We start from the raw sequence: 17,268 nt of genomic DNA, 5'->3' as shown, positions 1-17,268 counted from the left end.
CTTATAGTCACTCCTTAAGTGTAAACTTCCAATTGCTATTGCAATTCTGACCAGTATAAACCTCTGTTTTGCACCGTAGTTTTATAATGGAGTAACAGCTACACTTTCTGGATGTTTTTTTGTTTCATTTGGGACTTTTTTAATCACTGTTTTGAGGGGAGAGGGGAATTATTACTGCTTTGGGGTTTGTTTGTTTTCACATTATAGCTACAAAGGGATAGTAATTTAAAAACCAAAGAAAATAAATTGAATACTTATATTTAATAAGTATAGAAAAGAAGCAACATTTAATAGTATTCTGAGGGGTTTATCCTGCAATTGCTAAACATTCAAAATTCCTATACTCTTCTGTTGGTAGATTTTGGGGACTCAGAAATGCAGGACCAAGTTCTTAATAGCTTTTTACACGTTCTCGTCTGGTTTATGTTGTGGAGTATCTGTTGGTAGAATTTACAACATTGTGAGAAATATTTCAGACATAGCACAAAATGTGATCCACTCTGAACAGTCTACTGTGTTCTCTGTTGAAATCTTTACTATTGTTGCCTTGTATGCAAACAACTTCACTGTGATACTCCTACTTCTCTAAACAATACAGCTGAAAAGATCTTTACATTCAGCCTTTAGCTGTCAAACTCTTAATGGTGACTACTGTATGGGCATCTTCTGTTAAACGTTTTCTGGAAGTTAGCAATCATCTCGTACCTCTTCACATTAATTGTCAACATACGTGGACCATTTAGATGGAACAGGGCCAATTTTGGAAATGATGCGTTATGTCAAAAAGCTTATGCCAGTGGAAACAAAAAATTCTTACAGGTCAGCATTCTGCAGCCATGCTGGTACCAGTACTTGGGTTTGAGCCATCACTGTGCTTGTCATTCCCTGTGTGTTTGCATGCACACCATGCTCTGACACATAAACCCTAGAGGCAAATAAATCTTGATTGTGATTGATAGAACGTCCTTATCCTCAACTCTCTTCATACTTCTTAGAGCAATGACCATTCCTTGTGAAAATGCAAGAGCACAGAAGATCCATAAAATTACTTTAGGCAAGATAAAATGCAGCTGGTAGTCCTACGCCTCACATTTATACAATAAAATGATGTAAAGTAAAAAATGGTATAAACCTATCACTATGTCATTAGATTATAATTGTAATGCAGGAAAAATAACAGTACCAACTTCCCCCTATTACTATGGTTCTTATTTATTTAAAGTAATTTCTGCTTGAACTTTCTGTTCTCAAAAATTCAAAGGTGTGTGTGCATATTGATTTGTGTAGATATGCACACACATATATATTCATATCTATATATATATATATATATAAGAGAAAATATAAAACAGGTTTAAACCATCAGGAGAGGAACCTAGCTTGCCTTTTCTTGGTGTGCCTTTTAAGCAAAATGTCATTGTCCAGACACTCTTACCTGCATCCTCAGCAGCTAAATTTTCCCTTACTCAATTTTAAACTTTTCACACCAAAAATAAGACTTTGAGTAATGTGGCTTTACAGTGTAATAGTCAATAATATAAAATGATCGCAAATTTCTTATTTTGTGTATTCTGAAAACTTCAGTATTGTGGTACCCTAAAGATGAACTGTGTATCTCCCAAGGGACTCCAGTAAAAGGCTATTTTAGACTAGAGCTGTTGCAGTCTGACATCTGAAAGCTATCAGGAGGTAAATGACATCTTTTTTTTTTTTTATCCTGATATGTCTGTATAGAAACAACTCAGAACTTTGTGCAAATGCATGCACACGGAAATGGAATATACATGCATGAGAAAAATCTGAATGTCATGAATAAAACAAGCTACTTAAAAGGGTGAAAAATACCATCTGATGTACTGTAAACTGGTAGGTACAGGATGTTTGTGACCAAAGAATACTTTCATGAATTAATATGAAATTAGTATTTTTCCATTCTGGTATGGTGCAAACTGCAGTCGGTGTAAGAGCTGCCTTGGGCTTCAGCAGCCAGCATATGGAGCTCTGAATCCTGTGCAAGCATTAACGCAGAGAAATAGGTTTTGTACTCAGAGATGGATGCAACTTATTTTTTCTTTCTTCTGTTTATATAAATGAATCAAATCATCCATGTTGTTGACTACACATCTCTACTGGAGGATGAGCATCTCTGTAAAGGAAATAGTACAATTATTAAGATACTTTAAAAGCAAGCCTTGCAGGAAATATAATAGAACTACTGACAAGTTAACCTTCAGTAAGATTTTAACCAAGCAATTTCTTGTTTGCTTCTGACTTTGTATGTGTAGGTTTAGTAAGTTAAAAAACATTTGAAAAATCATTGCTTATTACTAAACATTTTTAATAAAAGCTAATTTTTCCGGTATAATTGTTGACTTGTTCATTCTAACTGAAGCAAAATTATCTTAATAGTAACCATTAATGTTCATTTCTATAGTCATCCCTCATGTTTTGTTTCCTTTCTGTTATACTGTGAGCACAGAAACCCACGTCTCTCAAAGTCAGCTCTGGAAAGGATTTTTCCAGATAACAACAGTGCTGGAAGAACTAGAAGTTTGAGGATCCTATGAAAGTGGATCAGGCCAGAAATCCTCAGTACTCTGTAGAAGTCCTTCTCTCTGCACTCCGATATTGCTAAAGGCCTAATCCTGAGACAGCTCAAATCACCCAAATATCTTGGCAGTTTTCTTAGACATCCTGTACTTGGAGGTACTAGCGGACATAAGGGGTTTCAGTTGTTCCTTTGTTGTTATCACACTAGAAAACCAATGGGCAGTGGATAGACTTAAGCAGAAAAAGTGTCTACATTTAATGTCTCGAATATAATTCCATTGCCCATTTCTTTTCTGAATTTTTAAAAAATATTCCCTTAACAACTTGCCCACAAATACATTTTAGTAAAAGGAGCTCATGACTGATTCTCCTTAGTGAGCCATGGGATGTTTGAAGTCACAAAAGTCTGCTGCTAATCTGAATTAATCTGACATTTACAGACTATTATAATTATTTAACTGTTGATTTACAAGTGTATTCTGATGAGTATGCACAGTGGCTTTAGGCTGCTTCTCCATTCAGTGTGTTGAACTTTCAGCTATAAAGATGGCTCATGGTGAGTGAATCCCTGCCCAACTACATGGGATAGCATGACTTAGCACAGAAAGGCACTGGTCCTTCCAAGCAGAATGTGCACTGTACAACTTCTGTGAAGCACTTGGTGTGCATGTGGCTCTATCAGTGTGGTATGATGAAGGCTATTTTTTCTTAAGTGTATACCTGGTTAAAAAGCTAATCAAAAAGACCTAATGAAGTAAGAAAGTCTTTATTTCTTCACATTCTTAAATATGTGAAAATTCTTCAATAGGACTCCCGCTTATGGTGGCATTTCTTTCTGTGTTTCCAAAGGCAGTGATGGATGTTAAATAGTTTAGGTTGGAACAGATATCTAACATCATCAAGTCCAGCTGTTAACCCAGCACTGCCAAGTGCTAAACTAAACCATGGCTCTAAGTGCCAATTCCACGTGTCTCTTCAATACTTCCAGGGATAGTGACACCACCATTTCCCTGGGCAGCCTGTTCCAGTGCTTGACAATCTTTTCAGTGAAGAATGTTTTCCCAATACCAAATTAAAACCTGCCCTGGTGCAACTTGAGGCTGTGTCATGCAGCTGGCTGGGAAATTTGCTGTGTGGGATATTTGTATGCCAGGCTGTGATGCAGCAGTGTTATGCCCACTATTGCCAACGAAAGTCTTGGAGAAGACACATCCTGGGTAGCCCATGTTGTTTCTCATGATTGTGTTATGCCAGATGGAGTAATAGTTTAAGCTTTTTGGAGAAAGGCAAATTACATTGATAGCTCAGTGTGAAGTAATTAGGTTGCATTTGTGAAATACTTTTTCACAAAATGTATTTCTTCTCTTTGTTCAGTGCATTCATTCTGGAAAGGGCCTATCTTTTACATGGTATTCTCTCATCCATTTTGATTTGGTTTAATTTGTTAGCATTTTTAAAGCATATGTGAAAATTCCATCTTTTCCTTCTTCTCTTCCTCCTGCTCAGGAAAATGAATGTGGGCATTACTTTTAAGAACATCCCCTGAGCCAAGTGTCCTTTGGACACAGTGGCCACATGCAAATGCCAGCAACAGCTTTTATTCTCTTATTATATTCAGAGATCACTGAAGTGAAGTCTCAGGTGTTCTGGTTTTCCTTCCTTTGAAAGGATGGGATGTTCAGGTTCTAAGCAAATCTTTCAGAATAATGGTTAGACCCAGACCAACAGATGCTTTATACTTTTTTCTGTTATTTGCTAATGGAAACAGTCCTCATGATAGATTCACACTTTGTTTCACTAGGCCTTCAGAGAGTCATCTGGGTTGGAGAACAGTGGTATTTGTCACAGAAACAGGAAGAAAGAAATAATTTTTAAAAATTTGCTTTGGCGAGAGAAGAATATGGCATCTGCACCTGGCCAGGCTGCCTATGAGGCTAACTGTGGATGTGAGGAAAAAATGTGTTGGCTGACAGAAGCAAATCAGCTAGTCATCTGTACAACTTACTGCTCTGTGTTGATGTTTCACATTTGATTTTCTTCCATTCATGTTTATTGTCTTCTATTGTTCATGCTTTATTTATCCTGTGTTTACTTGAAAGATAAAAGTTTTAATATAAATATACCATAACAATGAAATATACCATAACAATGCCAAGTAAATAAAAATGGTAAAAGCACCTAATCAAAGTCACCAAAGTGGGGGTGTTTTCTCCTCCTTTCTTTTCCCACTCCTTTCTGGGGTTACAGAGGCTTCTGATGGCAAATGTTTGTCTGTGCATGGAGATACTTTCCATGCTCCAGCCCTGGGCAGACGTGGATGGAGATGGTTTTATGGCGAGGGCTGGATGAGCTCCTGCTGGATGTGAACCTGCTCAGGATGTCATGTAAGTGTTGTGCCTGGCAGGAAGCCACTGCTGTCCTCCTGCTCCTCTGCCTGCGGGCCATGGTGCAGGCACTGAGGCTCCTGCAGAGCGTGAGGAGCCAACACTCAGCAGGGAGTTCCACTTTGCCAAGAGACTCAGTGTGAAACTGGAAGCCATTGATCCCCAGCAGGGTGGCAATTAGTGCAGTGGAAGAATTTGTGTAATAGCATCAGCTAACAATCTCTCCACGCCCTGTGCCAGGACCTTTCTTAGTGCACTACCATTATTCTTCAGCCCCCCCCAAGTTCCTACTGTGGGTGCTGGGTGTAGCTTTACCAGAAGTGATGGTGGGAGCACAAAGTTTTCATGTACTGTAGGCAAATAGCCGGAGTTCTTGCCTGGTGCTGGTACTTGTTTGGTACAAACAGGCTTTCTAAAGGCCACAGAAAATTTAGAGGGGATAAACTGGGCACTAAGTAGGGAGCTACCCAGACCCAGGCAACAAGAAAGGAATTGGAAGGAATGAAACTATTATATGATTCTGGGCCCAAGTACAGGTTTCTCTCTGTCACAGTGGGGGAAAACATTAATGCTATTCACCATTTACCACGGCACTGCAAACCCCAGTGACATTAATATTTTTTTTCTTTAGGTATCACAGCTTCAGAAGTTAAATTTTATACATGGCCACATGCTAATGTACCTGGATATATTTTCCTCTAATTGGCAGTTGGCAAATTAATTAAGCCACGTGTTGTTTACTAAACACCTGGTTTCTTTTCCCTGTGGATATTTCTTCTGAGGACAATTATTATATATTGCAGTTTCTCTCCCTAGCTTCCCCCAGAAACAAGCTCATCCCTCCTAGTCTTGTTTCACTCCTCTCCTTTGGAGCTGACCAGTGTAGTTCTTCAGCTGTTCCTTTGCTTCATACAGGTGTGCCCAGAAACAAGCACCCTGCCCCCCCATTCCTCCTTTCATTCCCTTGGTGTGACTGGAAGGATTGATGAGAAGATGGCTGTGGCTCTCAGATGTTTCTGACACTATTTTTTTCCCCTATTCAGATCTTTCTGCTGCTTTGCACTCCTCCTGGGCTCCCAAGGCTTGCATGGTCACTGTTAAAGAAAGCCTCGCAGCAAATACATCAAAGAGGGAGACCAAAAGCTTTTGAGTTGATTTATATGACACTAAGCCTCTTGTGTGATGCATCAATTGATATTTCATTTTTATTGCAGTACAGTGGGGTATATAGGCTTAACAGCAAGAGGTGTCCTTTTGATCTCTCATCGCACATGAAAACAGGTGTCATAGTCCAGAGATTATGGAGGCCAGAGATTATTTGAGGAAGGATTAAGTAGAAGTACCATTTTTCATAGCAACCATATCCAAAAGCATGAGATTCTTTTAAAAGTGCAGGTGTTATTTCAATCTAGATAAGTCACGTTTATTTGTCATATACCAGTTTTTCTGCTGAAAGAAGACTAGAATTTTTCAAAGTTTTTTGTATTAAAAATACAGAAGCAATGCTCCACTTATAAGTGCAATTAAGAAAATAACTTTTTCTGAGTCTCTTGAAATCCAGAAGAAATTTTGAGTTGTTTTTCCTGTTAGTTGATCTTTACAGAAAATGGCCTTGAAACTGTTCCTAAGATAATGGGGTGACTGTATTAATGTTCAGCACTGCACCAATTTATATACACATGCAATTGCTTAGTCCAAATCAAATTTACTTAGGAAAGTGAACAGAATTCTCTGTGTTGAATGTGGTGAGTACTGGTTCAGTATTTCAATAAACACAACTGAAATATTGCTCTGACTCATTCCAAGAGTCACTCATCTCATTAGAAACTCTAAAACAACCAAAAGCAATTTGGTAACCCTCTATAGGTATGTGGTTATCTCTCCTGCTTAGGAAACATATCCACTACTGATTGCACATCTTTTATCAAAATAGATTCATGACATAGTGTGGGTAAAATCAATAGCAATAGTGTTTTATTAGATTCAACAAACCCAAGAAACCTATTTCTCTTAGTGTAATTACAATTTTTGCTGACAAGCAGATGTTTAAGCAACCACCAAATATGTAATCATTAGAATAAGTAAGGAATTAAGGATCTCTAGGATTTATAGGATCAGCAATACAATAGTCCTGCATCCTAAAAATTAATGCAAATTTATTCCAAGAGTAGGTATAATTTTGAAGCCTTTTAAGTGTAGTTAGCATTGATTTATTCAGCTCATCAACTGACCTCAGTTTATACATCTCATAGCACGTGTCTTCAGTTACTGCCTCTGAAAAAAGCCCAACAATTTGATGCTGTCTCTCAGCTGGAGTAAGAGAATGTCTTCTTTGCAGTGTTTGACTAATGTGAACTGAAGTGTTTAGTTCAGCTCTTTGCTCTAGAACAAGGAGCAACCATTCAGGCTTTTTTAGGAGAGATTAGTGCTGTATTTCTGATCTGTCTGTGTCCTGATCAGTGGATCAAGGCTGCTCAGGGCTGAATGGGCACTGTGCTACAGAGCCAAACAGCTGCTGTGTTCCCTCATCACAGCAAGTGATGCAGAACCTGCATGGCCTTACCTTCCCAAAATATGAGCCTGCCAATCTCGTGTTTGGAGCACCATGCAGCTGACTCAGGTGAGGGGAGGGCATGTCTAACACCCCTGACTGTTCTTAAAAATTTGAACTTGAAACTTCTGGAAGGTAGTCTCTGATTTTTGGTCCAGATCTCTAAATGCAACCATGCAAGACATGACTGCCCTATGCACTTTGCAAGGAAAGAATCGAAACACTGTTCAGTTGCAGCTTTTTTTTCTGTTCAGGTTTATTCTTCTTTTCTGGGCTGCATAGATGCTTTAATGCTTTATTTTAAAAGCCCAGAACTGAAATAGAATAACTTTTCATTCCCCATGGCTTTCTTCTCATCTTCTCTGGCAAGATGAAAAGATGCACTTTGCTTTTATGATACTACTTTCTCAGGATGGAAAATTGTCAGGTGTCTTGTTTCAGGTATTGTTAACTGTCTAGCAAAGCCTTTTTCTTCTGTATTCTTGGTATGTCTAGACTGACCTTTCTCTGAGTCTAAAGGGATTCCTAAGGAAATCAAATGTACCTAGAAACACCTGCCACCTCTGTTTCTTTCCCAGCAGGTTAAATTCTTTTGATGCTCTGGGGGTCCTGCTGAGTGTGAGGAAGCATATATGTATTTTTGTGTGCTGGTGGATGGGCCTGTGCTGTGTTACTACGCACATGAAGCAGAGTCCTTTGTGCTCTCCAGCACTGCCCTGGTAGCACTGGGGAGAACACCAGTACAGTTCCAGTTTGGGGAATGTAGAGCCAGGAGTGGGGCTGCCCTCACCAGGAAGGCCCAAGCACTTTTGCCATCAAAAGCATAATCAAAATTTCCCTATATTTATAAAGCATTTCCAATATTGCATCTGAGATGGCCCTTGCAAAAATCAACTGCCAGACCTGGTAGTTCACTTGCCAGGGTGAGTAAGGAAGGTTCAGAAAAGGAGCTGCATCCCGACTTTGGCCAGCTGCAAGGTCCCTGTTGTGGGGCCTGCCTTGCTTCTCTGCTGACCGTGCAAGAGAGGGGAGACACATAGGGGGAGTAGGATGGGGATAAGCCACTCCTCTGGAAGGTGCTTGCAAGTGGCATCAGCTTCTTCCCTGGTTTCAGCTGCCTTCTTTAGAGCATGCTCCCACAGTGAATTCTGAGAACTAGCTCACTAAAGAAAAATACATTCAGAGCGTCTTCCTTCAATACGAAGGGATCACAATGTTAAAAAATGATCATGCTAACAGTGGCAGTAGGAAGGTGTGCCTTGGTATGGAAAGAAGAAAGAGACAACATAGAGAATAGATTTTTCCCAAAAGTAAATCACAATTTTGACATGTTATCTTTTGCCATACTTGGAAAACCTAATATAGGGAGGTGGCAGCCCATAGTCTGATGTGCCTAGGCACTGATACAGTAGAAATAATTTAGAATTTACCTAATGATAATCAAATGGATGCTCCTTAAGAGAGCTATGGTAGGGTGTCAGTATTCAGAACATTTCATAGAATGGGAAGGAACATGGAATTCAAAAATAGCATAGTAATTTGAAAGGATAATTTCCACTGAAAGTTGGTGGAAAGTTCCTAAGTCAGGAGCTCTGAATCCTCATTTTGCTGTGTTACAACCCGACCACATCACCTTTCCTCTTATACTATGGAGGCTTCAGGAATAGCCATGGCAGGTAAAGAGGATGAAGCAGGAGGTACAGGACATGGCATGGGCAGAACAGCAGCTGCTGGCAAGCAAACTGTGCTGCTGTGTGAGTACCACTCATCTTCCAAGTAAGATTAAGAGTTTTCTTTGAAAGTCAACAGTGTTATCAGTGGAATAGTCTGCTCAAAGCTACACAGATTTTTGCACCACACAGAACACCTGCGTACTGGATGACAGCAAGCACATGTTGGACCATGCATTCTGAAAGTGGGCAGCTCTTAGGCTGTTTGAGATCTATAGAAGAAATTGTCAGATTTATAGCAGTCTTTGTCCAATTCCTGAAAAACTTAGCCCTGTTTCTATCTGAACAGGGATTTGTGAGAAGCTAGAACCCATTAGTACCCTTAAAGAAAAAAAAAGAAAAGAGTGGGAGGTGCTGATGTTTCTTTGCACTTCTGTGAAGATGAAATGCTGGATTTGTGCCACTGCCTCTTAAGGCAAATTCATGTGTTTATCCAAGTGAGGACCTACATGATTTAAGGCTGTGTGTAAAGGGTGAGGCAATGTCAGGCAAACAAATTTCTGTAGTGGGAGGTCAGTGTGAGTCCCAACACCTGTGAGATGATTCTCCATACTCGTTTCTAGGAGAGCAAATAAATTCCAGAGCCAGACCTTTGCCAGCACTGTCATATGAACTCAGGAAACACTTTCTAGATGGTTTGGAGGTTGCTTCCTCCATTCGACAGCCCATACTTTTATATCTGAGAGGTGAAGAGATCCACAATCTTTAATGAGAGTTATGTTTCTTAGCAGCTTCAACGATTGCTCTGTAGAACTGTTGCTTTGAATAACGTATTACCCATTGCTCTATTTTTAACCCTGTAAGTTATTCTCGGATAAGAAACATAATCTTATTTTTTTTTTAAGGAGAAAGGCAGAATCAGTAAAAGATGCTTCAGAATGTTCAGATGGGAACATTCTTTTACCCTGTCTGAATAGTGTGTAACTTGAAAGTTAGTTACAGGAGAGCAAATTAATTTCTGGTGTAACTTAATGGGAAGCCAGGTGCATAAATTGGAAAAGAAAATAAGAATAACATAATGAGAAAAGAATAGTTCTGGCACAACACTCCACCAAGGGATATGAGTGGTGCCTTGGGTTGAATGTTGTTTGAAAGCACCATCAAAGGTAGATTAAAGTCAGGAGTATTGTGGGAGGAAATGGATAACCAGCACAGCAGGAGCAATTACTCCAGAGGCTTTCTGCTGCTTATATGTGCACAGCTGGGGCCTCTAGGGATGGGGTTATTTTGGAAGAGATGAAAGGTCATGTCAAGTTGATTTAGTGCCTCCAAATGCTGGTGGTATGTTGTTTAGTCCCTAATCTGTCAGGTACAGAACAAGAAGCTTGTACTGTTTGTTCAACTGAAAAATGTGGGTTCCCCACCACAATCACCAATTAAGAGCATTTCTAAGAATAGAAATCTAGCCTGATTTAAAAAAAACTTATCTTCACAATGAGCACCAGGCTTCTCTTTGATTATAATATATACTCAGAAGGTCCGGAAACTTAAATCAGTTCTAGATCCCTGGTGAAAGATAATTTTTTTATGCATATAATTTCCATTTTGTGGCACAAAACAATTCTTGTGTGCATTACACACTACTGGGACAAGACACACAGTACAAAGAGCACCAGATACAGTAGTTCACTGCAGTCTTGTAAAGTTCTCTACAAAAAGGTATAAATACTGGAGGTATTAAATTTGGAAAACTAAATGCAAAGTTTTTTGGTTTTAAGTTTGCAATGTGAAGTAGCCCATGCTCTATATATAACATGAGAGAAAAAAACAGTCTCTTTTCAAAATGGAAAGTCTGCAGGGAAAGAAAGAATTAGCAACTGATGAAAGTAAATGAGTAATAAACCAGGCAATAATACAAAATCTGAACATACATAAAAAGCTTAATCACAATCTATATATAGATTTTACATCTCAGGAACATAATGTAACATATTGCTTCTCAAGGGCATCTCTGACTCTCGTAATAGCCTAGATTTGTACTAGAAATCCAGATTCTCTAACAGTTTATTCCTGGCAATAAAGCAAGTTACCTCATTTGAAATATTCCCACAATTCTCATTTAAATAATACAAAGCTCTCAGATGAAAGAGAGTGGGCACAGCATTTTCACTGGTCCCACGAAGGTGACTGTTACAGGCAGGAGGAGCACAGGCCGATGCAATGTTCTTCAGAAAACTGCACATCCATACTAAGGAGATCTCTGACCACAGGAATTTTCCAGCTCTGAAGATAGTGGTCAATTAGTTCTCTCATGTTTCAGTCCTGACCCAGTGGGTTACGGAAGTGCAGATGCCCTGCTCTCACACAACAGTGAGGGAGGAAGTCTGGCTTTAGTACTGACTATGCAAAAAATACCTCACATCTTCTCCTCTGTGAGGCTTTGGAGAGATTGCATTTTTTCTTCAAAGTGTAATGTAAACATTTTTCTATAGCTTTTATTTAATGAGAGAGAAGTTTTCTCAGCACTTACTGCACTGAGCCCTAGAATAGGCATTACTTCATAAAATGTCAGGAAAAATGTGCCTTATTCTTCCTTAGCTAGATGTTTTGGGGTAGATAAGACAGCAACCTTACTTAAATCATTAAATTGTTATTCTGCTCAGTGAAAAATTCCGTTAGTCGTAAGCAAGTGTTAAAACTGTTGTACTGTCCATTGCTCAAATATAATAAATCAAAGCAGAAGTACTGCAAAAACAAAAAAGGCTACATCCCCTAGCATGGTCAGGGGAACAGGACTTGTAAAAAGAAAACTAAAAGGAAGCTTGAGAGGTATAAACCTGTGAAAATATGTATGCAAGGCCATATGGTTACTGTCTATAAATACACTAAGGGGAAAATGAAATATTTAAGCTAAAGAACACTGTTGGCTGAAGAAAAAAAAATACTGGTATAAAGCAGCCATTAATAAAATTGTGCTAAAAGTTGTGCAAGCCTTGGACAGCACCACAGCTCTGGAATGGTCTTCAGGAGGAGGGGGGGAGCAAAAATGTGACTACTTTTAACATGGAGTAAGTTAAGTTTATGAAAGGGATTCCTGTGCTCTGTGTGAAGTAATTGTCATGATAATAAGAACATCTTAAATTTCAGTACTTTATTTATTGTATTTGATCAAAAGCATTCGTATAAAACTGCAATAATGAAAATTCCTTTCAACCAGTACAATAAAAGTTGGAATTCCTTGGGTATTTCATTTTCTTTAGTAAAATGCAATTTGGACACGTTCTAGTCAATATTTGCAGAAATGACAGAGCATCAACCCTACAAATAATAATGAATATAGAACATAAGATAAGCTATAGGTTACTGAAATGATGTGTTGCAAAGTTAAATCCAAACTTTGCAATGTTAAACTAGCAACAGCTGAGGGAATTTGTGTCTCTTTGGCAAGTCTACAGGTCTCACCAAATAACTGCTCTGAAAGTCCCTGGTTTTCAGGTCTGTAAATCTACTGTTTATGAAACTGAGATAAAACCACTGCTTGCAGCTGAGTTCTTCAAAAATTCCAGCCAACAGACACAGTTTGCAGTGTCCTTTGCATCAGTGAGAGAATTTGCATCCCTGGCTGGAGGGTATGTGCTGCCCAGGCCCACCTCTTCCTCCCCTTGTTTCTTTCTTGGTATTTCAGTTCAACAGGTGACCTCAGCTGCTCCCTGTATTAGGTAGCTGTGGTTGTGTCATAGTTTACACGTGTGCAATATGAATCAGGGGCAGGAGTATTGAATTTATGCCTGGGAGTCAGCATAAATTGAATTGAACCAGCCCTATCCAGAAGTGTAAACCTTAGCAAAATGGTTCAAGTTTGGACACCAAATTCAGGTTTTCTAGGTCTACCTTCAGGACCATGTATATGGCATTTCCAATTTCAGGCACAGCAAGCAATAGCTTGCCAGTTGACTTATAACTTGTGCAGGCTGTGTTGAAAATTGGTGAGGTTGGAAAGGACCTTTCCCCCTCACACTTCATGGCCTAAATCAGCTACTAACTGATGTGAAGGGAGGGTGTTTGAAGGGAATGGGGTGGGGGGTTAAGTTATTTCACACTGTGTATTCTGTCCTAGATCACTGGGCAAACAGAAATCCCATCCTGGGTGCTCAGCTTTCTGCTTTTTAGGTGGACCTGATACAGCGTCGAAAGATCCAGACCAAGCTGCAACCCCTAATAGCCTAAATGAGGCAATTATCTATTCATACCATATTTGCTTTATTTTGTTGTTTGAGCCACCCTTTGCCATGGTTTGAAAACACAGTCTTCCAAACAAGACAATTTCAGCTTTAGTATTTTAATTTATCTTCTAACTAGCTTGAATTTAACTTCTGCACCTCTCTAGTCTTCACAAGTAAAACTAACCAAGAAAATTCATTGGAACATTACATGTAATGAATGGGATGGAAAAGCAGTAGGATCTGAAAAGAAGTAGTGTTCTGCCCTCTGAGTGCTAGTAGTTTGTTTTCCAGCACAGAAGTAAAAAGAAGGAAGCAGTGGCTTCTGCCTGTTAACTACAAGTGTTTGATCTCTGTACAGTTGTGTAAGGGAGGAGACTGAGCACTCAAGAAACAACTCTATGCAGATTCATTATTACTCTTGAAATTGCATATGATCTGTTCTCTCATGTTTTTTTTTAAACAAGTACATGCCAGCCCTTGAAAGCATTTAAATTGACTACATTACAGAAGTAGGTAGGAGGATCTACCCACAGATAGTGCAGTATTAAGCTCTTTATCTGTTCCCTTCTTAGGCCCTTATACTCTCCCTTAACTGTAAATTGAGAGTTTTTTTCAGATTGAAAATGTTTTTTTTCTGTAGAGATTCCTCGGCAGAAATTTTAATGGAATTGTCTGTCATCAACACCTGCTTTCAAGCTTTACTGATAAAATTAGATTTTATATCTCAGCATCACATATGGCATCTTTATAATTAGTCTTTTTGCAGTATATGAATGTCAATTCCTAAAATGCTGCCTGTACTGTTCATGTGGGAATATTTCACTTCATTAACCAAATCCAAGATTTTCATTGGAGCTTCTAATTGTTTAAAGCCCAAATCTTCATGTGTCTAATCTCCAAACTATTTTGATGGATTGATACAATACATTTTCAGCTGAACTGGGACCAAGCTGTGAGCAGATCGCTTCTGGAAATGGGAACCTGAGAGCTCTACATGGGCCTCCATACCTAGAGTCACTTGTGGAAATAGAGTCTTTGAATGTATAGCTCTCTGAAGATGAGGGGTGGCCTTCTTCAGAGGGCTCAGAATTGATCTAATCTTGGAAACAGGAAGGTCTATGCCCAAGAGATTCTGAAAAATATTACTATACATAACATTTCAGAACAAGAACATCCAGATTTTAACACACATACTCAAGAGTAAGCAAACTTACAGGTGTTTTCAGGCAAGTGATGATCAGAATTACTGGTCAGCAATATAGGTAGAAGTTTTCCTGTATCTGTGACTCACAGGTGGCTGTTTCAAATCTTTGTAAAATGCATGGGAAGACACCAGTATAGGTGATAGGTGATTTTTTTCATTACTCATGTCACAGCTGAGATTTTTTATTCCAGTTGGGTACATTCATTTCTCTGCTCAGATGAGAAAATGCACAAAGTAACAGATCATCACTAGCACTAATGTCATGGAAGTGGTAACATTTGTATGGAAAAGTCAGCATTTAGTACCCTTCTGCAACAGGATGAAAATGTGCAAACTGTTAACTTGTAATAGAAATGTCTTTAGTTTCTCAAGTGCAAAGTGCAGTGTTAGCAACACTCTTCTTATAGGGGGAAAAAAACAAACAAAAAAACAAATAGGAAAACATTTATAAACATAGCTCTTGATAGCTGTCATGCAAACTGCTGTCAGACTTGTACACTAATGCAGTGAATCATTCAGGCTCAGCTCACTGGGGGTACTCCTGCTCATATTGGTCAGACTGGCCATAAGGGATTTAACTTTATAAGCATAGTAGTCCCTTAAGTTGACAGATGGAACTTCTTTCATGCCATCACCAAAATCACAGCTTCTCATGGCACTCTCTAACTGCTTCTGACGCCTATAGAAATGGGAGAATTTATTAAAGATCAGTGTAATGGGAAGCACTACCACTAGGATACCAGCTAGGATGCATGCAGATGCCGTCAACTTGCCAGCAGTGCTCCCTGGCACCACATCCCCGTAGCCAACTGTGGTCATGCTAACAGTAGCCCACCACCAACAAGCAGGGATGGTGGCTAACCCCTCATTATCTTCTTTCTCAATGGTGTAAGCCACTACTGAGAAAATGGAGATGCCAACAGAGAGGTAGAGTAAAAGAAGCCCCACCTCTCTGTAGCTATACTTCAGGGTGGCTCCGAGAGACCTGAGACCTGTGGAGTGTCTAGCAAGCTTTAATATGCGGAAGATCCTCATGAGTCTCAGGACTTGTGCAACTCTGCCTAAATTTGCTAAAGTCGGACTGCTTTCCACCACCAAGTTGACAATTAATGTAATATAAAATGGAAGGATAGACATTAAGTCAATCAAATTCAGGGCATGCTTGAAAAATTTTAAAAAGTCAGGAGCTACTGCAAATCTCGCCACCAGTTCAAAAGTGAACCATGCAATACCAAAATGTTCCACAATTTCAAAGCGAGGGTCTTCCTCAGGATTCCCGTTGCTGCCAACAATCTGGAAATCTGGGAGGCTGTTCAGGCACATGGTCACAATGGAGCCCAGCACCACCACTATTGAAAGGACACTGAAGATGCGGCTTAAAACTGAGTACCCAGGATTATCCAAAGCAAGCCAGAGCTGCCTCCTGATGTTTCCAAAGGGCTGTTTGTCAAATTTAGAGGCATCATTGTAGAATGCCAAAATCTCATCGAAAGAAGATGTCGTACTTTCCTGGTCACTTTGTTCCTCCCATTTCTCTTGGTCTGGCTCCATTTTCCTCCCATGGTAGCTATAACTGCAGCAGGAGTCTATAAAGAATTCATTGATTCCCCAGTATTCAATCTCCTGGCTGAAAGAAAACACACAGAGTTCGCCCATCACATGGAGCTTGCCAGTGTTATAAAAATGCAGCACGTAAGGAAAGAGCTCGGGGTTCCTGTCAAAATAAAATTCATTCTTGGTGTCATCATAGTCATCACAAAGCTCCAGTATCGACTCCTTTGAGTGGCAGCTCAGCAATTTGCCCAGCCTGGTCTCGGGGAACCTTAATAATGTGTTGGATCTCATCTTTTTCTTAAAGCCTCCAACGTTGATGCTGATCTCATTGTCTTCAAAATTTGCTTCAGATAAAGCCCTCAGACTCTGACCTGTCATAGTGAGCTCCTTCCAAATGTGGGTAGGGAATGAAAACCTAGGATACAATTACACAGAAAGTTGGTAGAATGAACAAATCTACAGCATGTTCACCTACTGATGCTTTCTTTCTTTCTTTCTTTCTTTCTTTCTTTCTTTCTTTCTTTCTTTCTTTCTTTCTTTCTTTCTTTCTTTCTTTCTTTCTTTCTTTCTTTCTTTCTTTTTCTTTCTTTCCTTCCTTCTTTCCTTCTTTCTTTCCTTCTCTTCTTTCCCTCTCCCCCCTTTTCCTCTCTTTTCCCCCTGTTCACTTGCTTTCCCTCCCTTTTTCTCCTCTGCCCCTGTTTCTCCCCTTTTCCCCCTTTTCTTTTTTTCCCACTGGAGACCTTGAGGGAGGCTCCTTTGTTCTCTCTGCAGTCTCCTGTCCCTCCCCTCGCCCTTCACCTGGGCTGCGGCTGTCGCTCCCACCACCCCCCGTTACTCACAGCCTTTGTGCCACCGGGGCTTGCGCGGACCTTTCATTCCCTCCCGCGGCTCCCGGCCCCGCCACACGAGGAGCCCCCTCCGCCGCCCGGGCTCCCGTCCCCCGCCGCTCCGACCCGCGGGGAGCCCGCCCCGCCCGGCTCCGCGGCTCTCCGCGCCCGCCCTACCTGGTGCCTCAGCGGCCGCGGCCCCCCTGCTGCCCCCGGCCCCCGCCCGCCATCGCCGCCGCCCGCGGGGGCCGCCAGGGCTCGCCTCCCTGCCGGGGCTGCCGGTGCCGGAGTGGTACCGGTGCCGG

At 40.3% G+C, this 17,268-nt stretch overlaps 1 protein-coding gene across 1 annotated transcript; it reads right to left on the bottom strand.

Moving 5' to 3' along the window:
• Positions 1-14,755: 14,755 nt before the first annotated feature.
• KCNS2 (potassium voltage-gated channel modifier subfamily S member 2) lies at positions 14,756-16,670 on the bottom strand. Its single transcript, XM_062503245.1, has one exon. The coding sequence runs from the start codon at positions 16,512-16,514 to the stop codon at positions 15,081-15,083; it is 1,434 nt and encodes a 477-aa protein (XP_062359229.1). The 5' UTR covers positions 16,515-16,670; the 3' UTR covers positions 14,756-15,080.
• Between the last annotated feature and the right edge of the window lie 598 nt (positions 16,671-17,268).

The sequence above is a fragment of the Cinclus cinclus genome, chromosome 1 (genome assembly GCF_963662255.1).
Source record: "Cinclus cinclus chromosome 1, bCinCin1.1, whole genome shotgun sequence".
Taxonomy (NCBI): domain Eukaryota; kingdom Metazoa; phylum Chordata; class Aves; order Passeriformes; family Cinclidae; genus Cinclus; species Cinclus cinclus.
The sequence above is the reverse complement of the archived record's forward strand: the minus strand, read 5'-3'. Positions and strand labels throughout refer to the sequence as shown.

Bases quoted from the DNA above. Each gene is read 5' to 3' on its own strand.
- KCNS2 (XM_062503245.1), bottom strand. From the start codon at position 16,514: ATGACAGGTCAGAGTCTGAGGGCTTTATCTGAAGCAAATTTTGAAGAC.